The 22534-nt window shown below is 45.2% G+C and overlaps 1 protein-coding gene across 1 annotated transcript; it reads left to right on the forward strand.

The window, feature by feature from the left end:
- Nucleotides 1-496: 496 nt before the first annotated feature.
- LOC147889617 (casein kinase 1-like protein HD16) lies at nucleotides 497-22109 on the forward strand. Its single transcript, XM_087391402.1, has 16 exons — nucleotides 497-1177; nucleotides 1307-1432; nucleotides 1567-1640; nucleotides 1733-1802; nucleotides 1895-1950; nucleotides 2041-2112; nucleotides 2190-2284; nucleotides 2460-2526; nucleotides 2756-2885; nucleotides 3021-3239; nucleotides 3332-3462; nucleotides 18065-18239; nucleotides 18332-18422; nucleotides 18555-18712; nucleotides 20582-20770; nucleotides 20948-22109. Exons 1-16 carry the CDS (start codon nucleotides 1094-1096, stop codon nucleotides 21005-21007), a joined length of 1797 nt encoding a protein of 598 aa, XP_087247528.1. The 5' UTR covers nucleotides 497-1093; the 3' UTR covers nucleotides 21008-22109.
- Nucleotides 22110-22534: the final 425 nt, after the last annotated feature.

Raw genomic sequence — 22534 nt, forward strand, 5'->3', positions numbered from 1 at the left:
GCACTGGCCACCATGATTTTTCGGTTTCTGGGAAAGAAACTCCAAAATGAGAGTTAAGCGAGTAGCTCGAAAGGCAACTTCTTCGATGTTGAGAGCGAGAGAGTGCGGGAGCGGGCAGTGCGAAGAGGCAGGCAGGCAGGAAGAGGCCCGATTAACTAGCTTTGTGAGGTGAAGTAGAAGACGACTGAGTCTTTAAGAGACTATGTCGCCAGGATTAAACATCTAAACTTGAGATGTGAACCCCACAAGAGTTTGAGTGATGCGGAGCTTCTGCCAGGATTCCTTAGGGCTAGGCAGGAGAGAGAAAGAAAGAATTAAAGGTAAGAAGGAAGGGGGGGTATAAAAGGGGGGGAGCTTTTTGGGGGGTGTTGTTTTTGAAGAAAGGGTGAGATTTTTGATTAAGCATAATGATGATGATCATCAACATCATCAAACATCATCAACATCATAATATCATCGTCTTGTTGATCAAAGGGAAACACAGAATTGCCTTCATTCATCTTCTTCTTCTTCTTCTTCTGCATCTCCATATTCATCTTTTTCATCTTCTTCTTCTTCAATCCTGCAGCATTCCGTCCTCCTCCTGCTTCTGCTTCTGCTGCTCCTCGGCTATGGTGGCCTCCTCCAGTTCCTCCCCTTCCTCCCTCAGGTACTCCCCCCCCCCCCTTCGCTTTTCGATCCTCCCCTCCCTCTCTTAGATCCTTCCCTCCCTTTTATCCCCTCCCCCTCCCTCCCCCCATAGATCCACCTTCACCTCCCCCGATTTTTGTTCCCCCCTGCCGCCCCTGCCGCCGCAATGCCTCCCCCCCCTTGACGATTCCCGATCTTCCTCTGCCCGCTTTTTCCTCCCTGGTTGCATCGGCACCCCTCTCGCCGTGCAACCCTATGTTGCGAGGATTGGGTGAGAGTCAGTGATGATCGGACTCGGTTTGCGGCCCCCTGTTTCTTGATCTTCTTCCGACAAGGATTTGGTTGCACGAGGATTGACAAGCAAGCACGGTGGGAGCTCTCTGTTCTGTCTCGGACACGCACAGCTTTTCTCGGGGCCTCAATCCCGTTACTTTTTGAAACGAGAGAAGTCGAGAAGAGCAGGATGGAGGAAGAGAGTGCAGGGAATGCTGCCGATAAGCGAGCTGTAGCCGAAGACGAAGGCAGTTCGGCTCCCATTCCAGAGAGGGTATGTGCAACGATTCTTTTGGGCTTTGGCACAGCTCCGGGTTTCTTGTTTTAAGATACTTCACTATCGTTTAGGAGCACTAATTGAATGCCCACTTTCTTGATGACCGTTTTTGGCCATCTCTTTCAGGTACAAGTAGGTAGTTCTCCCGTGTACAGAATTGATCGAAAGCTGGGAAAGGGGGGTTTTGGCCAAGTCTATGTTGGCCGCCGTATTCGCAATGTAGCAGAACGTTCTGGTCCTCAGGCTGCCGAGGTAATTTTTTGAGCGTGCACCATCTCTTCGTGCTTAATCCCTCTTCCTTACAGTCAAGGTCTCTTGTTACAGAATGATAACCTATTCTTTCCTCGTTTATCTTAATGAAAGTTAATGTTGCACGTGTTTGCCAGGTTGCTTTGAAATTTGAGCACCGCAACAGCAAGGGTTGCAACAGCGGGCCACCCTATGAGTGGCAGGTTTACAAGTAATGACATGTCATCTTTTTTCTCATTTTCTGCATAGTTTGACGTCATCTGAGAGCTCGTGAACTGAATCTATATTGGTAACATGATGCAGCGCACTAAACGGCTGCTATGGTGTGCCTCATGTGCATTTCAAGGGTCGTCAAGGTGACTTCTATATCATGGTAAGCTCAAACTTTTTGTTGATTTGATGGATATTTCCACACATTTTGGGAGTTTAAACGGCGTAACAGATTGTGTATGACGTTGTATGCAGGTGATGGATATGCTAGGGCCAAGTTTGTGGGACGTCTGGAATTCCTCAAATCAGTCGTAAATACTCACTCTCAAGCTTCATTCTTTTTATGTACATTGGAGTACATTCTACGCAGCGTGAACTAGATTGTGTTTTGTTTGGAGCAGGATGTCTTCGGAGATGGTTGCCTGCATTGCTGTGGAGTCTCTCTCAATTTTGGAGAAAATGCATGCAAAAGGGTATGTCTTAATTTTATTCAAGAATTGTGTACGAATGTTATATTGCAGTGCGTCTGATTTACATCTTATCTTTGCAGATATGTTCATGGAGATGTAAAGCCTGAAAACTTTTTGTTGGGTCATCCAGGCTCGGCAGATGAAAAAAAACTGTTTCTTGTAGATCTTGGCCTTGGTAAAAGCCTTTGTGACGTGATTGTTGCAATACTTCAAGATAATTCGCCTTGATTTCGGCTCCTCACAAGATCTAGTTCTGCATTGTGAAATTTGGATGTTGAGTGAAGGGGAGTGAAAATGGGGATGCTGTTTTCTGTGTCTTATGCTGTGATACCTTGTGATTTATCTGCCAGCCTCAAAATGGAAAGATGGTGCTACTGGTCAACACATTGAATATGACCAGAGACCAGATGTTTTCAGGTTTGCTCTGAACTCTTCTTCCTTCCAATTTGGCCAATAATGTGGGAATCTCCAAAATGCAGATGGCAGCTTATGCTTTGATACTGATGGAAACATATGCGTTGCTGTACTTCTCCTATCTATTTCCCCCCGTATATATCATAGTCTCCATGAAGATATGTAGATTGTAGTGGTGGACTTGAGCTTGTGAATGCTTAACTAAAAACTGTGATGATGATGTGTGATGTAGGGGAACTGTGAGATATGCAAGCGTCCATGCTCATCTGGGCCGCACAGGCAGCAGGAGAGATGATCTGGAGTCTCTTGCATATACTCTAGTTTTTTTGCTCCGTGGCCGCCTTCCTTGGCAGGGATTCCAGGTCATTTATTCCTGTTCTTATTCCTTATCCTGATTCATTTGTCTTGATGATACTGATGTTGCACATCACTTTCATCTCGTTCATTTGGCAATAACGCTGAGCTTTCCTTGTATGATATGTTGCTTTCTGTTGCAGGGAGATAACAAAGGGTTTCAGGTCTGTAAAAAGAAAATGACCACATCTGCAGACGCCCTTTGCTGTCTTTGCCCAGCACCCTTCAAGGAATTTCTGGACATTGCTGTTAACATGAAGTTCGATGAGGAACCTAATTATGCAAAGTTGATTGGTATTTTTGATTGTATTCTCAGTCCAAATCCCGCTATCAGACCCATACTTACTGATGGTGCCCAGAAGGTGTGCATATTCTGCAATATACCTTTATAAAATATCAAAGAAGCCTACTGCCAGTTGCGATTTGTTTGACCTACGCAGTTTTCTTTATGTAGGCTGGCCAGAAAAGGTCTAGGCTCTCTGTGGAAGAGATCGAGGATGACCAACCAAAGAAGAAAATTCGCCTTGGAATGCCTGCAACACAATGGATAACTGTTTACAATTCTCGCAGAACCATGAAACAGCGGTATTTTGAATTAGGTTCATTTTGCACATTTATAGCAATCCACATTTGAGTCTTGCTTAATTCTTTCAGTGGTGGAAGGGCTTGTCTAGCCTATTGATATGTGGTAAACTTAGTCAAAGACTGTAGCATGGAAGGAAAACAACCAGTGTCTGCCTTAGCTGACCTCACCTATTTACAAGTCTGATCTAAAATTAGGCATGTAATACTTCAATTATCACCGACAATTCACTCATATCGTTCTCAAAGCAACTAGCTCTGCACATGGCTAGGTGGCTGCTGTTAGGTGCCTTTCTTGGTTTTTGTTGTTTGTATGTTGAAAGGTACGTGTTTTTGAAGAAAAAGAGGTTCTGCAATGTCTTGAAAGGACTTTGACTTCATGGAATTTAAAGTTTACGAGGGGTTGCTCTTTGATATATTTCTAAAGAAAGAGAATGCCAAGTTGTGTATGAGAGGTCTAGAAAGCACATTTTTTGTGTATGATCTGACTGACCCTCAAAAGGGTAGCTTTGGTATTGTCTGCGATAAGACAATAGAATTTATAAGGATTTTCAGTGAAGTCTAAAATGTGTTTTTAATCTTTGAAGTTTAAGGTGTAGATGTCAAATAAAACTATCCAATTAAAGATGAGACTGCATTTAATGCCATTTCTCAAAGGAAGGTGTTTGCCAAATCGTAGAGCTCCAGAACAAGTGAAGGAGTAGCTTGGGTAACATCCTTGAAGGGTGGTCACATGACTGACGAATAAGAGGTGCACACAGGCTAAAGCCTTCAGGAGAGAGTACTTAGAAAGTTACATAGATATTTTATTGTATAGGCAAACAGCCAAGTATTCCCCCCGTAAAAGGCATATTTTGGTAAGTTATGAAGTGACAAGCCCTCAGTTAGTAATGGTTATGATTGAAGGAGAGAATTTACAGGCACTAGTGCGAAAGGTTGCACTCTCCCTAGAGCATAGTCAACTCACGGATCGACAGCATCCTCTGCGAGCTGGGGGAGTGGTCCAAACGCAGAACGGACGCCAAATACACATGTACATCCCCTATGTTGGATTTAAACTTGCCAATTTTTAAGAAGGTATCACAGACTATCCAATGAATTAGCAAGGGCAATGACCACGTCAATGACAACCACAATGACAACCACGTAGAATTGGTGGTACTACTGGAAGCAGGAGTTCGGGCAGCGTTGCTAAAGTGAAGTCTCTAGTTTGACAAATAAGAGGTTCAGAAATCCTTTGCATAGGAAATAAGAGACTATTTTGGCCAGGACTTTATCTATCTTTGCATAGAGGCTGTTGTGTTTAGGATAGGCAAACTGCTAGCCAGCACATGAGATAGGCTAGCTTGTGTAAAAAATGACATGCAGCTGCTATGTATGGACAGGCCAGCATGGTAGAAGGTCCTAGAGACCTTAAGCTTTTTCAAGAAGCTAGGGCATGCTGCCCTTCGTTGTAGAAGTGCAACTGACCTCTCAAGCATCCAGAAGGCTATGGCGGTGCTTCTAGAAGTAGGTATGAGAGGGGCTATGTCATTGGGATTCTTATGAACGCGCCTTGTAGGTTATATGGTTTTATTAAGTTTTCCTTTAGGCATTTGAGGGATTTTTCATTCATACATTTGGTTGTGGAACATCGTGTGTCTGAATTTACAAGTGTCGAAGATGGAGCTGAGGCCTGCTTCCTTTGATTCAATTATGAAGTTTCATGGCTGAAATTATCATGCATGGCAAATGCATAGCTTGCATGAAAGAGGGCATATGGAGGATGGTTGCTAGAGCTGAACAACCATATCCGTACCTGCGGGTAGGGCCGCATGGGATTTGATGATTGACAATGCAATAGTGTAATTGTCCTGCCCTTAGTTGAATATGTCCATCATCTCAACATTTTGATGACAGCTGCTGAGGTCTGGATGCACCTGGAACAGCAATTTGGTACCAAGATGACGAGCACAAGGATCCTTCCGAAGCAGAACTCTTACAAGTACTAGATGCTACCAGCTGGACTCACAACTTTTGTTGAGTGACTGAATCCGATCAAGCAGCAGTTAACAGACAGTGGTTGTATGGTTGGATGTGACAATTGCAAGGCTGTGCGTTTGATGGCACTACCCCTGAATGCTCCGGCATCACTATAGTCTTCAGGTAGGTGCTGATTTGAAGCATGATAACTTAGTTCTGTCCTGTTGATTGAAGCGAAAAAGAAGGGGATCTCTTTGACTGAGCTGTATTATTGGTAAGGAATTTAAAGGAAATGCATATTAAAAAAAAAAGCTATGGTAATCGTGGCTGTGACAACCACAATGAGAACTGTATTTCCAGGAAGCTTCTGAATGAAAGAGCTGGAAACACATTAAAAGAAAGATATGGATAGTGCAAACATAGCAGATGAGACGGATTAATTTGCCATTGGTTGCTTTGCCTATGGTTTGGACCAGAGCAATCAATGTGTCAGTGGTGTAAATTCTCATGTTTCCTATATGTTACTCAGGAGAGATAGGTGGCGTTTTTTCCAGCCTGACCTGTATTTCAGGTGATGCCAATCTAAATCTGAGCCGCCGATATAGCCCAGGATTGTGGGGAGTGCCTTTTCCAGTCTAACCTGTATTTCAGGTGATGCCAACTTGAGTGGTGCGTTTCCCCTTAAGCTAGATGTCTAAGCATTTTTTTGCTTAGATGCTCGTTTGGGAGAGACTAAAAATGAAATCGTATACTCTTCACAAGCAGTTGTAGCTTGAAATAACAGAATGTGGACTACTTTTTGATTAGCCTTTGGCATGGGTGCGTCTGCCCCTTCACCTCCAGAGTGCTGAGAGAAACTCAGTACAAAGACCTTTCTACAAATATATGCTCAAGTATGTGTGGGTGTGTGGATTTGTATGTGTAAGAGCATATGCTTATACTATGTTCTACACCTACCGCTGGGTGCTGATGACGTCTGTGGGGATGTGACAGGAGCTAGTCCCTGCTACACGTATGTTTTCAACCTTATGAGATGAGATTGAACTGCACACTGTGTTGTGTTTTCAGAGGATGAGTTTGGGCTGTTGGAAAGGTCACCTCCCCATCTGTAAGCCCCCAAATGAGGAGAGCGTGGGGGAGGGAGACCTACGGCAGGATGTGCCCAAAGAGAGATTACCTGGATGTGTGGATCTAGGACAGATTTGGAGCATTCATGGTTGGCGGGGTGTCCCAGGTAAAAGGCGCGATGACATCAGCAATGTACGGAACAGTACGGCGCTGCATACGTGGCTGGAGAGAGCCTGGCAGAGGGCAGAACCAGCAGGGAGAACAGGCGCTTACATGGCGGGGGATGGGGCAGCACATGGCAGCCCATATGGAGGGCTGGTTGGGCTGGGCAAAGCCAGCCAACCAGGCCCTATCTAGGGCTGGCCAAGGGCTCAGCCCCTGCATAGAATCGTGGGCCAGCAAGCCCTGGAAAAGAGAGCCCAGGAGGGCGATTTTGTGGGGCCAGTAAAGGGCCCTATTGGGGCTGGTTGGGCTGAGCCAACCAGGTCGGTTGGGCCAGCCAACCTGGTCTGTCCAGTCGGCCCAGATTGGGACAGACTGGTCGGTTTTCTCAGCAGGCCTTAGGGCCTATATAAGGAGAGGCTCTTGGCCTCATTCAATAGCCAGCAGTCAGCAGTTCCAGGGCAGAAAGGAGCAGCAGGAAGCCTACTCTCTGGGCCTATCTACAGGAGTTGAGAGAGTGCAACAAGGGCTGCAGACTTAGCCAGGAAGGGCTGGACCTTGGCTGTCTTCTAGGGCAGCAAGGTGCTGAGATCATCATCTTCTGGAGCAGCCATTCACAAGCAGGTTGGAGCAGTGGAACAGTTATCTTGGAGCCTACATTTAGGAGGACCAAGGGGACCTGTGTGCTGCAGACAAAGCTTGGCAGGGGCTGCCCACCTAGGCTGATTCACAGGCAGTAAGGTGGAGAAGAACACACTAGACGGATAGTCTACAGACGCTCGAGGTGGAGCATGCGGGCTCGAGTCTAGAGATAACTGGCTGATAGGAGAAGGACCTTGTGGTAAGATCAGAGGACCACACCATTGGTGGGACTCTGGATCTATCTCTCTTGTATTGTGTCCATAGTTTTGGACGGAAATATATATTTTGGTGGTTTCTCTATCTGGCTGGTTCATTGTCTATTGATGACTCTGCACACCTACATAAGTAAAGAAGTTTGTGATTCCACACCCACACCGCACACTGTGTGAGCTCCTGGGCTTTACTATATGTCTTCCGCTGCGTGTACCCTCTGTTGGGTATTTTCTAACATGGGCATGTTCTTGGAGTCATCTATATATATATATACACGTTGTATTCAACAGTTTTCAGAAGAGTGTGGGGCCCTCTAGAAGCTTCCAGGACAGATTCTTCTAGAGATTCTAGGTAATTGTACACATGTTTCGATTGTAGATACCCGCAGTTAACATTAAAAGGCTCACTCCTTTTCTGCCCTGCTAACCTGCCTCTTAACCCGCCTCTGCTGCTTCCATATCCCGTGCTGCTAACCCCCTCTGCTGCTCTCCCTATTTGCATCTCTACCTGTGCTGCCAGCCCCCCCTGCTGCTCTCCCTAACTCTGTTCTCTACCTGCATCTTGCTAACCCCCTCTTCTGCTCACCCTAGCTGCTGCTAAGTGCGCTGCATTCCCCCCCTCTCAGCTCTCTCTAACTGCTGCTAACTCGTCCCTCTTTGCTCTCCCTAACATGCTGCTAACCTGCCTCTCCTTTCCTTGCTGCTTACTCTCGCCTTCCTACTCCTTTCTCTCAGCCTCTCCCCTCCTTCTCCCTCACCCCCCTTCATTTTTATTTCCGAAGTGACGGATGGATCATCAAATGGTTTGAATTAGCCGTCCATCTTTGATTGACGAATGGTGACCCATTTAGTCAATCCTCCCCGAATTCCACCAGCCGCAAAAACGCGTATTTTTTTAAAAGATGAGTTGTTGCAGCTGCAAAAGGATGTGGAGATTTGAGAGATCCAACACACTCTTTGCATGCACTCATGGGTCCCACCCTTCCAAATCACAGATTGGGGACTGGATGCTTGTGACCTTACCTTCAGGCCTCACCCCTCGCATATGACATTCGATACTGAGACAAGACTTATTTCAGTTGACTCTCCTGGAGCTGCAAGCACAGTGGTTAAGGCAAGTCCCTTAGCGCTTGGTTCTTGGAAGATTTTCTTTAAGCTGCTGATCTCTTTAGGATTTAATCTTGTAGAGGAAGATAGGCATACAACTTCTCTTTTCATCAGTTTTTCAGGTTTGCCATAGGGGTACCAACCATTCCTAGCCACGATTGAACTGACCTTTGGAGAGATCCGCCCCTCCTTGGTTTATCCTCTTTCGCAGTAGAGACGATTAAGTCGGATTGGGTTCCTAGAGCTAGGGTCATTGTGTTGGACAGTCTTGGACCCCAATATTTTCAATGACCACATCATGCTCCAATGCCTTAATTGCTCTTTTTTTTTGGCAGAGTTGAGATCGCGGGCAGGTAGGATCGATTTGGATATGCAGGATGCTAGAGATTACTCAGAGAAGAAGAAAGGCACAAGAAAGAGGCCGGGGCGGAATTGGTGAAGCGCCATAGATGGCAGGAAAGGGGGAAGAGGAGAGGGGAGAGGAAGGGGAGAGAGAGAGAGGAGGAAAATGGGGGTAGAGAGAGAGAGGAAGAGAGAGAGCGAAGGAGTAAGGGGAAGAGAGATAGGAAGAGAGAGTGTAGGCAGCACGTAGGAGGAAGGAGGTGGGAGTAGATAGGATTAGATGTCACATCAAAAAGTACATAGTAGGGAGTGGATGGGGACTTATATAGTCCCTCCACATTTTCCACCTAAAGGGCCTCAAAAGGGCCTCTAACTTGGCCCCTTTTTCCCCCTCATTACAGCCATCCCTTCCCATAGAATTTTGCCCTGCTGTCCAAAAGTGCAGCAAACAGCAACTACTAATCAATCCGGTAGGAGATAGGGGTGGTCCTGGACAATGCTTTTTGGCTGCCATGAATTTTCATCCTCAGGGAGTCCCCGCCACTTGATAAGATACTCTACGTAGGCCTTGTTTCTACCTGGTCTCTGAAACCCACGATGTGCTCCGGAACATAGAGGATGTGGCCCTCTTCATCCATAGGTGGCAACTCTGGAAGAACATGGACATGCTGTCCAACATGTGGTTTCAGCAAAGACACATGGAAAACATCATGGATCTTGGAGGTACTGGGTAACTCCAGCTGATATGCTACCTCTCCAACCTTGCGGATGATCGTGTACGGACCGTAATACCTATGAGCAAGCTTTGTGTTAGTATTACCTTTCAGCGAGGCATAACGGTTCTTATGGAGATGCAAATGCACATAATCTCTCTCTTTGAAAGACAAATATCTCCGGCATTCATCCACATATCTGTTCTGCTTAGCTTGGGCATCGTGCATATTCTTTTTTGCCAACTGCAAAAGGGCATCCATCCGCTCCAAGTCATTCCGTGGTTGCTGATTTTTCACAGCCATGTCAGCAATTGAAGAAGGCATCCCGACCTTGCATCCGTACATTGCCTCAAATGGGCTCATGCCAACGGAGAATTCTTGGTACTGTTGTAGAAAAATTCAGCAAGTGACAACCATTTATCCCAAGACTTTTGAGTAACATGACAAAAATGCCTCAAATGTTCCTCCACCCATTTGCTCACCCTTTCTGACTATCCATAAGTTTTACGATGGTAAGCAGTGCTAGGTGTGAGTAAACTACCCACGGCTGAAAATATCTTTTGCCAAAAGTGATCCATAAATTTTGCATCTCTTCACCGACAATTTCTTGAGAGAAACCGCGACGCTTAAAGACGTGCTCAATGAATTGCCAAGCAACCTGTGATGCTGAATACCGGGTCTTAGTGGGTATGAAATGGGCCTGTTTTGTCATTCTATCCACCACAACAAAGATGTTGTCCGATCTCCTCTCTGTAGAAGGCAATTCTGTGATGAAATCCATTGCTATGTGTGTCCATTTGCCTTCTGGAATGGGTAATGGCTGCAAGGTACCTGCGGGTAATTTGCTGTCCACTTTATTCTGTTGGGGCAAGCATTCAGCCACATATTTAACCACATCTCTCCACATGCCTTCCCAGGTAAAGCTCTGCTTGATTCTTTCATATGTTTTAGTGATACCCGCATGTTGAGCCATGGGAGAGGAGTGCATTTCTTGCAAAACCAATTGGCGGTATTTTGAGTCTGGCGCTAAATAAATCCTTTCTTGGCACCACCAGAACCCATTATGCAATTTCAAATCCGGATGACCCTGACTAGAAGGCTTTTGCAAATCTGAAATATGGGAGCTGCCTTAGAATTCTGCATATACTCTTCCTGAATGCCATGAATACACTCTTGATATATGGTAGAGATAGGAGACAAATTGCAAGTTCACATCTTGGACAAGGCCTCTGCAACCACATTTTCCTTCCCTTTTCTATACTCAATATCAAAATCATAGGATTGGACTGTAGCCAACCACCTCTCCTGCTTATATGACAAATTTGGCTGGGTGAGGAAGAATCTGAGTGCCCTATGATCTATTTTCACCTTAATTTTACAGATAGTGGTGCCATTTCTTGAAAGCATGCAAGATAGCCAGCATCTTTTGATCATAAACATGGTAATTGAGTTCTTTGGCATCAAACTTCCTGCTTTCAAAGGCTATCACCCTGTGTCCTGCCTTGGCATCTGCCTCCACAATGAAAGGACGCGAAAAATCAGGGCATACCAAGACAGGTGCATGAGTGAGAGCAAATTTCAGGTCTTCAAAGCTGCGTTGTGCTTCCTTTGACCACCGAAAAGCATCCTTCTTCAAGAGGTCAGTAAGAGGAGCTGCCCTCTTGGCAAATTTGTGAATAAAGCGCCTGTAGAAGAAAGCAAGACCTAAAAATCCTCTCAATTGGGTGGGATTTTGTGGCTGTGGCCATCTTTGATGCATTTCACCTTTGTGGGATCCAATCGAATGCCACGTCTACTCACAATATGCCCTAGGTACTCAACCTCCTTTGCCATAAAAGTGCATTTGTTGGCTTTTGCATAAAGTTGATGCATCCTCGAAATTTCCAGCACTTGCTTAATGTGCTCTTGTCTATCCTTGCTGTAAATGAGGATATCATCAAAAGAAAACCAGCACGCATTTGAACAGATGTAGCTGCAATATCTTGTTCATTAGTGCTTGGAAGGTGGTCGGTGCATTAGTCAATCCAAAAGGCATCACCTTGAATTCATACAAGCCTTGTTCTGTGCAGAAGGCCGTCTTGTGCTCATCTCCTTCTTTCACCCGATTTGATGGTAACCAGACCTCAGATCTATCTTTGTGAAAAAATGAGCACTCTTGAGTTCATCCAAACAGGTCATCTATCCCGGGGATTGGAAACTTGTTCTTAATAGTGGCCTTATTTAGATCCCTGTAATCAATGCACATGTGGTACGATCCATCCTTTTTCTTCACTAGAAGCACCGGAGAGACAAAAGGAGAAGTGCTATGAGAGATGAAGTTCTTCTCAAGCAATTCCAGCACCTGTACTGCCATTTCCTCCCGCTCAATCTTAGAGAGACTGTATCTCTACATGTCCTCATAAAGGCAACCTTGTAGGGTGCCCTTACGGCACGTTAATGAACTTCTTTTGGCTGCTTTTGGGCCGTTCGGCTCCAAGGTCTCCTACAAGTGGCCCCATGGGGACCTCCAAACAGCCCTTCGTGAACAAACTAGCTTTACCCCTCATGTAAGGGCATTACAAATGTGCACTCGCTTATCCCAAGGCAAGGGGTGCATCTAGAGATAGCATGATGAGCAGCCCCAAAGAAACGCATATCTTAGAAAAGATTGCAAACAAAACTACAATCAAACTAGACTAAAAAGAAGCACAAGATGGAAATAAGAAGAGAAGCCCTGCAAAAGGTTGGGCTACCAGAATGCCAGTAAGAAGCAAAATTACGCTAGAGCCATATAGAGATTATGGCCCTCACTCTATACACAAACAATGTTTCACTAGAAGTTGCACTTATGTTTAGAACCACAGTTAGTCCCCAAACTATCCATTAATTCAAAAAGTCTCCTCACGCTGTACAACTCAATTGTTTGAGGGTTATATGCCTTCACATCTGTAGCGAGAGAAGGACTCAATCCCTGGATGAAACGCAGCAACTTCCCTCTCTCGGATAGGTCTTGTACAAACAAGGAAAGTCTCCAAAAACGCTGCAAGTACTCTTGGACAGTACCAGTCTGCGATAATGCATAGAATTCAGCTAGGTATTGCTCTAGTATGAGCGGGGATACAAATGTGGTGATCATCAACTCCTCGAACTCTTGCCATGTGGCTGGCCTCTGAGGCGAGTCCCTCATATAACGCGACCAAGTATGTGCATAGTCCTGCATGTGCATGTAAAGATTATGTGATCCTCATCTTGCTTTGGGTAGAAGCAGAAATAATCTTCCAACTTTGTAAGCCACTCCTCCAACTCATTAGGTATGCGAGTGTCCCCTTTGAACTTATGCATTGTGAGTTTGTCCTTGATATTCTTGGCTGCATAATTCTTGTGTGTGTAACCTCCGGAAGTGCGGGCATCATCACGCTTGAGGTTCACATAATCGGAGACGGACATCTCAAGTTTGATGGCCTCAGGTAGGGCCTTATATGTACGCAAAGAATTTTTCAGCATATCATTAAAAGTGGCTTGCTGCCCACCACTAACCCCCTCTTGCGTAGTAGTTGCTGCCATCCGATGCACTGGTTGCGTCTGGCTAGATAGGTGCATGAACCCCTGGCTGGGTCTCTTTGCCAAATGCATCTTTCTGAAATGATGGCATACCAAAGGGCTGAGAAGAGGACTCACCTCTCTCCTAGGGGTGTGGGCTGCCATATAAACCCAAGCCAGCTCCAAGCATCCTCGCTGGTGCGGTGAAAGGAGCATTAGCCGGATGCGCACACCAACGGGTCGGCCCAAAAGAGACGGCTCAGCCTGCATGGATGCAGAAAGCTGTGAGCCAAAAGATGGCGTGACATCTTGCAAGAAGGTGCTCTTTGGCATAGAAAATGCATCATCTAAGTCTAGATAATCCCCACGCTGGGGTACATGCAACGGTCCAGAAGACTGATGCTCATAGGCAAGGCAGACATTTGCCATAAGACCTGCGTGGAGCAGACAAAACATCTTGACTGTGTGAGTGGTCCCCTTGCTGGGGTGCGGGCTGCTTACTCTTATCGTGCATAGCAATGGTAGAGGTAATCTGCTGACCAATCTGTTCTCCCATCTGGGCAAGAGCGGTATCCTGCATAGCCATGGCTGTGGTAAGGTGTTGGCTGAACTCCTGTCCTATCTGGTGGAAAGAACTCTGGAACGGGCATCCAAAAATTGTGTCTGCGTTGCTTGCGCTTCTCGAGATGCAGGAGAGAGAGGCTGAGTGGAAGGAACCTCTGTACCACCAGTGGATGTAGCCACTGTGGCAGGCACTTTCTCATACTGAGCAGCCTCATCACTATCATGCAATATATCAGGAGGGGCTCGCTTCGGTGGAGAGAGAAGCTCGTATGTAGACAAAGAGAAATGAAATAAATACGGCATCCCAAAGCTTGGCTGTGAACAGAGGCATCAAAAGGTTCACTGGCATCATGAAGGGACAGTTTAAGCCCCGGCTCCATAGGAGTAGAGATGGGCTTGCAATTCTGAAATTCGAACAGTTCTAGGAGCTTACCAATATACTTTGACTGCAACAGCCCAATACCTCTATCATCTTGTATAAATTGGATGCTTAAATAGTAGTGAAGCAACCCCAAATCTGACATCTCAGACATCTGCGGTAATTCAGCATTGAAATCTGCAATTTTTGCAGCCTTAGTACCTGTGAGCAGCATGTCATCAACGTAGAGAACAATGATGAGCAATCCCCCCCTTCCTTCCTACTCTCATGCGGACTGTTCTGCATTCCCTGGTTAGCATCTATCTTTGCATCCCAAGCTCGTGGAGCTTGCTTCAAACCATACAAGGCCTTTCTGAACTTGCATACTTTGTCTTCCTTGCCAGGTTCCACAAATCCATGGGCTGAGAAACATAGACCTCCTCCTGAAGGTCCCCATTCAAGAATGCAGTTTTAATGTCCAATTGATGCATCTTCCATCCATGAAATGCAGCCAATGCAACTACTCACCTAACAGTGGTCATACGAGAAGTGGGACCAAAGGTTTCATTATAATCCATGCCTTTTGGTTGTGCATAGTCCTTTTCTACAAGGCGAGCTTTGTACCTGTCAATGGACTTTCTTTTGAGCTTATATACCCACTTTGTGCCGATTGCCTTCTTGCTGGCAGACTTGTGCTTCTCCTTGTGAGAGGAACTGGAGCACGCTCTGTCTTTAGTGCTAACCTTCGTCATGGTTGAGTTTGCCCTTCACCTCCGGAGTGCCGACAGAAACTTAGTACAAAGACTTTGTATAAATGGATGCTCAAGTATGTGTGGGTGTGTGGATTTGTATGTGTGAGAGCATACTTTTATACTATGGTCTACACCCACTATTGGGCGCTGATGACGTCAGTGGGGATGTCATAGTAGCTAGTCCCTGCTATGCGTGATGGAGTTTATGGTTTTCAATCTTCGTGAGATTGAAACTGCACTATGTTGTGTTTTTAGAGGATGAGTTTGGGAATGTTCCTGGATTCATCTAGGTATATGCTTTTGCCATATTAGCGGACATGCAAATTTCACCTTGTGAAGTTTTCGTCCGAGTTGCGGCTTGCTGGTATTGCAATAATTCTTTCTATCTTAAATGGTGCGTTGCCCTATCAACTAGATTTAGATTTAGATGCTCGCTTGGGAGAGACTAAAATGAAATCGTTTAGACTTCACAAGCAGTTGTAGCTTGAATGAAGAGATTTGGACTACTTTTTGATTAGCCTTCTCCTTTAGTGCTAGCCTTCGTCATGGCTGAGTTTGCCCTTCACCTCCGGAGTGCCGACATAAACTCAGTACGAAGACTTTGTATAAATGGATGCTCAAGTATGTGTGGGTGTGTGGATTTGTATGTGTGAGAGCATACTTTTATACTATGGTCTACACCCACTGTTGGGCGCGGATGATGTCAGTGGGGATGTCATAGTAGCTAGTCTTTGCTATGCATGATGGAGTTTATGGTTTTCAATCTTATGAGTGACTATCGTGAGATTGAAATTGCACTATGTTGTGTTTTTAGAGGATGAGTTTGGGAATGTTCCTGGATTCATCTAGGTATATACCAAAAGAAGGAATAGAGTGCTTCCAAAGAATACATAAAAATTAGTATTCATCCATACTAATTTGCAACCGATCTCCAAAATTAAGGATTAGTATTCATCCATATTAATTTGCAACTGATCTCCAAAATTAAGGAAAGGGGATTTGAGGAGATAGAAGTGACCTTGGAAATGATCAACAAGGAGAAGGATGATGAGAGGCTGCTTTGCAAGAGACTACAGAGGGAGAAGAGGAGATTCCAGCCGGACCAGCCCCTCTTGTTATAGGAAGGGTGGATGTCGCTGCAGCTTCAAGCAGCTCCTGTATTTTGGAGGCCCTTGATGAGGCAGATGAGATTGATAGTGATGAGGATGAGGATGAGGATCAGGATGATGATGATGATGAGGAGGAGGAGGATGGCACTGATGCTGATGATGATGAGGATGCAGCTTGAGGCTTGAGCCTTATCAGTTGTGATGCATTTCGGTTTTGTTTCCTGGCTGTGGCAGCCTGGCAGCCTTTTTACTTTGTTATATGATGTTTGCCAGCTTGCCTTTGATGTGCCTACAGGCTTGTTTCACTTTTCTAGTATCTACTACGTGCTACCTTTGATGATTGATCATGATGTTTTGGTGTCTATCACTATGTATCAGATGACAGAATCCAGTTCCTGGACTCTTCATGTTGAAAATTAATAAAAGTTTGAAGTTGAAAGTTTTGCAGCTCTCTCTCAAGTAAATGTGTACAATGTATATTTTCCTAGTTTTTTTGGGGGTAAAATTAGGGTCACATATGATTCAGCCCCAAGGCCTGAACCATACTCCAATCAAGTTGAAAGTTTTGCAGCTCTCTCTCAAGTAAATGTGTACAATGTATATTTTCCTAGTTTTTTTGGGGGTAAAATTAGGGTCACATATGATTCAGCCCCAAGGGCTGAACCATACTCCAATCATACTTCCGTGCCCGTATGACGTATGCATATGGTAACGTATGGGAAAAACTGTGCCCCCGCTTATATGCAGCCAGCACACAGCCCTCAAAGATATGCCCACAGGCCAAGAAATAGGGCCTGGTGGGGGTGTTTTTATGACAGGCTGAGTCGGTCAGAAGGGGCAGCCAGTCGGTTCATTTGTAGGGGCCTTGGGGCCTATAAAAAGAGGCCATTGGGCCTCATTCACTTATCCAGCAAGCCAGCAGTTCAGGGAGCAGAAGGAGCAGCACCAGCCTCACCTTTGGGCCTACATATAGGAGGCAAAGCAAGGGCAAGAGTTGCTGCAGACTGAGCTCACATGGGGATGGAGCCTAGGATGTCTTCTAGGCAGCAAGGAGCTGAGGTCTCTGGACGGAAAATCTACATATGCTCGAGGTAGAGCATGCGGGCTCAGAGATCTAGAGGTACCAGCAGATAGTAGAAGATCCTTTTGGTAAGATCAGAGGACCACATCTTGGTTGGACTCTGGATATCTTTTGTATTGTGTCCATAGTTTTGGACGGAAGTATATACTTTTGATGGATTCTATATCTGGCATGGTTCATTGTCTATTTGCTAGTCTGCACAGTGCATCTATGTGAAGCACATGAAGTTAAGAAGTTTGTGATTCCACCCCCACTCATACACAGTGTGAGCTCTGGGGCTTTTCTATCAGTCTTCTGTTGTGCATACCCTCTGTTGGTTGATTTCCAACACTGCTTGGGCTGGGATTAGTCACTGATCTCATTAATGGCATGCAATTATGGCTGGGTTGCTGTCACAGAATTTCCTACTTGGCCACCCCCCTGCCTCTACCTTTTATATCCATTTCCTTGAGGCACATCTGTGCTTTGCTGTCTGGTTGTTGCTTTCACTCCCTTGACTCCCTCTTGTTTGTTCTGAGACTTTCAAGAAACGCAGGGTATCTTCATATCTATGCTCCACACGGGTATGCCTTCGGCACAATTCGACAACTGCTTTAAAATGAATCGTACAACCAGGAGCGCAGAGATTGGTTGTACGGTTCATTTCTTATACTCCACACAGGTATGCCTTCAGCACAAGAAGTTGGTGCATTCTAGAGCACTTTGTTGCAATGTACATACCACGTTGGAGAGAGAGTCAGTTTTCATTAGAAATGGTGCAGCTCTACTCATCTATTTGTTTGTGTTCAACTCATGATCCCTCTGCATAGGTGGACTCTCATAGCATTACATAAGGAGACGGGCAGATATGGCCATCAGAGCCTAATTCTTACAGTTCAATGATCTAAATATTGGTTGACACTTAGATTGACTCTAACATGCTTATAATAGTATCTGAATGTATCATGTTTCACACAGAATTTACTGTGATAGGGCTGCTATCAGTAATAACAAGTTGACCATGTTTCAAAACAGGTACCATTTCAATGTTGCAGACTCACGAATATTGCATTATGTTCAGAAGGGTTATGAAGATGGCCTTTTCATTAGCAGTGTGGCATCATGCTCAAATCTTTGGGCTCTTATAATGGATGCTGGGACTGGGTTTATAGGACAAGTATATGAACTTTCTCATCTGTTTCTTCACAAGGTTGGTACTTATATTGTGTCTATGGGTCGATGATTGTCGGAAAGCAAGTGATCTACAAGTCGTCTGATAGACCTTTCTGGTACACTGTGCAGGAGTGGATCATGGAGCAATGGGAGCAGAAGTTCTATATTAGTGCTGTTGCTGGTTCGGACAATGGGAGTGCTTTGGTTGTCATGTCAAAAGGTTTGATTTTTGTTCAGGTTTTGTTGCTACATTGGACATGAAGGTTTATGGATTCCCAAAACTTGAGATCGATGCCTAAAATCCTGTGCCCACATGGAGTGAATAATGGATAATTCTTCTGTATGTTCTCAGGGACACCTTTTACTCAACAATCATATAAAGTGAGTGATTCATTTCCGTTCAAGTGGATCAGCAAGAAGTGGCGAGAAGGATTTCATGTCACTGCTATGGCTACTGCTGGAAGCCGTTGGGGAGTTGTAATGTCTCGAAATGCAGGATTTACTGATCAGGTCAGAATTTTGTCTTGAGTCAATCAATTATGGATGTGGTGTTGACTGTCTATTCTAGCTATAAGTAAGATCAAGAGTTTCAAGTTTAAAAGTACTCTTGCCAGCCTCTCCCTGAAAACTGCACCTAGCCCCCCCCTCCGCCTCCCGCCTTTGCGCCCGCGCCCCTCGCAGACCTGCTGCTCGTTGTGAGCGGGAAGGATCCGCTGGCTGCGCCATAGCCTCACAAGGGCATCGGGATAGGGCCGCGTCACCAAGCGCCATTGCCTCTCAGTGCCTCAGGCTGGGCCTCGACTTGCTGCTTCATCGAGAGCGGGAAAGAGCCCGCTGGCTGCGCCTTGCCTCACAGGGGCTTGGGCATCCTTGAGGAGTAGGCACAAGGATACATGAGATTGAAGAGGCGATCTCGGACTCTTGGTGGGAGGGACTACTGAGCCCTTGGACCCCCCATTGCTAGTCAGGACGACTAGTCTCACAGATAGGAGTACCGCTCCAAATACGCTTCTTTCGGGAGATTCTTGGCTTCCCTGAGTCTCGCTTTTATCGAGTGGGACCGGGAGGATCTCTACAAGTTGAGTCGAAGATGGATGAGAAGACAGGTGGAGGAGGTCTCCTTCTTCTCGTACACTACTCGTGTTGGGCATCGTTTACAGCTTGAGGCAGCAACATGGTCCCCCACGAGGGAATGTCAGTAGCTAGAGTAGGATGTCTTGCGAGAGGTCATAGGCCACTTTTGGCCCCGCCTTTGGACGAGTCTGGGCCCGCAAAAGATTTCCTATTTCTTTTGGCTATTGGTGCATGGGGGCGTGCACATTGCTTGTGGTTGAAGCAGACGAGGATAGATGGCAGATGCACTGGCTTTATGGATGGAGCTCGAGAGACGATCCCGCACTATCTTTGGGGCTGCTGCTGTTGCACAACTTATAGGGCTAGTGTCCTTAAGGATTGTTGTCAGCACGTGGAGGATGAGCATGGATTTTACGTGGGGGATGGTGGCTTGGCTCAGTGAGGGAGGCCACGCCTTTGTGATAGATCCTATCACGCCGGCTTATGGGATACATGGGCAGCAGGTTTCCCAGATTGAGGTTCACGACACAGTTCAGCCCTCTTGTCCACGCCCATCACCCCTCTCGGAGGATGGTGTTTGGGAGATTGTTTCCAGCATCATTGCTTGGAACGTCTGGGTGGCTTGATGCAGCTGGGTGATGGGAGGCCAGATGACTTCTCCGACAGCTACCCTAGTAGCCATTTGGCAGGATATCATCTTCACCTTGCGCGCCATTTGGGAGCGCGGTACTCCAAGCTTGAGAGCGACTGTCGAGAGGCGGGAGCGCTTCCTCCAGACATGGCCGGCAGGCGTATTCTACACCATTGCCGCGAGGGGTATTCATTGGGCATATAGACTACCATCATGGTTGCTTGCTCCTGTTTCAGAATCTCTATAGGCGATGAGCCATGAGATCCGTAAACGGGTGCTTACACTTGTAGTTGGCAACCTGTTTCTTTTCGTTGTTTTTCATCAACAGCTCCTTTTGGAAGCTGGTTGTATGGTTCTAAAGCATTAATAGAATCTACCTTTTTTCCGCGCGGGGGGGGGAGAGAGTTTCAAGTTGAGATTTCTGGTTATCTTGGAAATGGTTTTTCAAAGTAATTGCTCGGGTAACATGTTTGTCTTTTTGTAGCTTTGGTGTGAAACAAGTTTGTCTTTTGTAGCTTTGAGATTTGAGGTGATTAGGGTTTCTGACACTCTTGTATGCAAGAGGTGGAGCTTGATTTCATGTATTGAAGTATAAGCATGCATTTGCCGTGTTTGTTTTTTAAGAGCTTGGAGATATGATGTTACTAAATTTTATATCATTCTCATATTCAAAGGTGGTGGAGCTTGATTTCTTGTATCCAAGTGAGGGCATACATCGCCGTTGGGATACTGGGTATCGTATCACAGCTACTGCTGCTACTGCAGATCAGGCTGCCTTTGTACTCAGTGTTCCTCGAAAGAAACTGCCAGACGAAACTCAGGAGACATTGCGTACTTCGGCTTTTCCAAGTACACATGTCAAGGTTTGATTTACTTTCAGGAGCTTTAATGATGCAATGTATTTTTTTAAAATAGAAATTTCCATGCTTGCCAGCTCATTATTATTCTTACTTTTCTGTGGGGAAGCCAGCTCATTAATGTTTTGTGGGGAAGCCAGCTCATTAATGTTTCTGATTTATTGCTAACGTATGGTCATCCAGGAAAAGTGGTCCAGAAATCTTTACATTGCAGCAGTTTGTTATGGGCGTACTGTATCATAGTGTGAAGTGCCTCATTATATTGGCTTCAGCTGCCAATCGCTGGTGTAATTCCACATTAAAGCTTGGGTTTAAGCACCTCACCTTGGGTGTTTCCTGCAAGAAGCATGTGATAATGCAAGAGCTTCTTGTGATTTTGTGCTCATCTATGCCCTACAGCCATACCGGGACCAACAACTGTACAAAACGAGAGGGAACCAACTCTGGGGATGTTGTCAATCCTGAAAGAGGCCATGTGGTCAGGTGAGCTTTTAAGGCTTCTGTAGATATGAGGTTTTAGATCAGAATCCATTACAGTTTCTCATGAGTGCGAACCCACGCCTTGATCTCCCTTTTCTGCTTATAAAATGATGTCAGAGTAACTCACCAGTGGGGCTGGAAAATATTATAATAAATGCTTGATATTCAAGTATTATTTGAAGCAAAAGAGGTTGTATACTTTACAGTATACGAAAACCTTTGGCTATTACTATTGCCCCTTTCAAGGGTAGAAATCTGATGTGGATATTCCATCGTGTCCTAGCTTACCAACATCATTTGCTCCAGGTCATTATATGCAAACGAGTTCAATTAGCTTGAGGTTACTGTCATTAGAAAAGAAATGCGCAGATTGATTATTACAAGCATGTTTGCTTGCTCAAGATGCAGACATTTTGATGTCTTGTTATTTTGATAATGGGAAGCTTTGTAATAGCTGTTCTCCTTGATGCCAGAATTCTCCTCCAAAAAGAGATGGGACTGCAAAGTAGTCTGGCAGGTCATATAGGTTCAAATGGTGGGAATAGAATGGCAGGATCAGTGCTCATTGTTATATAGGAAGCAATGTATGTATGACGTCCTGTGTCAACAAATTGGGTATATGGTAATAAGGAACCTGGGAAGTTGGACCTGACCCAAACAAAATACAGTATAAGATTGTGATTGTTTAGGTTTTATTTGATTTGCAAACTTAGCATATGAAAGATGGTGATTTAATGACAGCTTGGAAAGTTGCTGTTTTCCTATTTCTAGTATAGGGATCTGATCCTTACGTAATGTACGTTGTGGATGTAAAGAATGCCTGATTCAAAATATCGTTAGTGCTAAAAGTCGATACAAGGGTGTAACATGTGTAAGTGGTATATTTCTTTGTACATGTTCAATGGTTTTAACATCAATCATCCTTGTATCACAATTAGAAAACGAGTTAGCTTCTTTATTGCCCATGCCACGCAAGTTCAGAACACATGCACTTGGAGGATTATAAATTTAATACCCTATCCTCTGGCTAGAATGTTGTATTCAGTAGTTTGAGCATTCATCTCACAAGGTTTGGAGATATTGAAATCCAACATTTGGAGATATGATATGCAGTTGAGGATGCTTATATGTGAACCAATTAGCAAAGCTAGTAAGAGGTAAAAATCATGAATGCTAAAGTTGCAAATATGGAAGGGAAAGCAGGAAGGACTGGTGCACATGGCTTGTGAGTGCTGAGTACTCCATGTGCACTAGGATGGAAGCACACACATAACGTGGATGTGATGTATG

This window comes from Dipteris shenzhenensis, chromosome 20, assembly GCF_047967505.1.
Source record: "Dipteris shenzhenensis isolate YYH24624 ecotype China chromosome 20, Dip_SZ_1.0, whole genome shotgun sequence".
NCBI lineage: Eukaryota > Viridiplantae > Streptophyta > Polypodiopsida > Gleicheniales > Dipteridaceae > Dipteris > Dipteris shenzhenensis.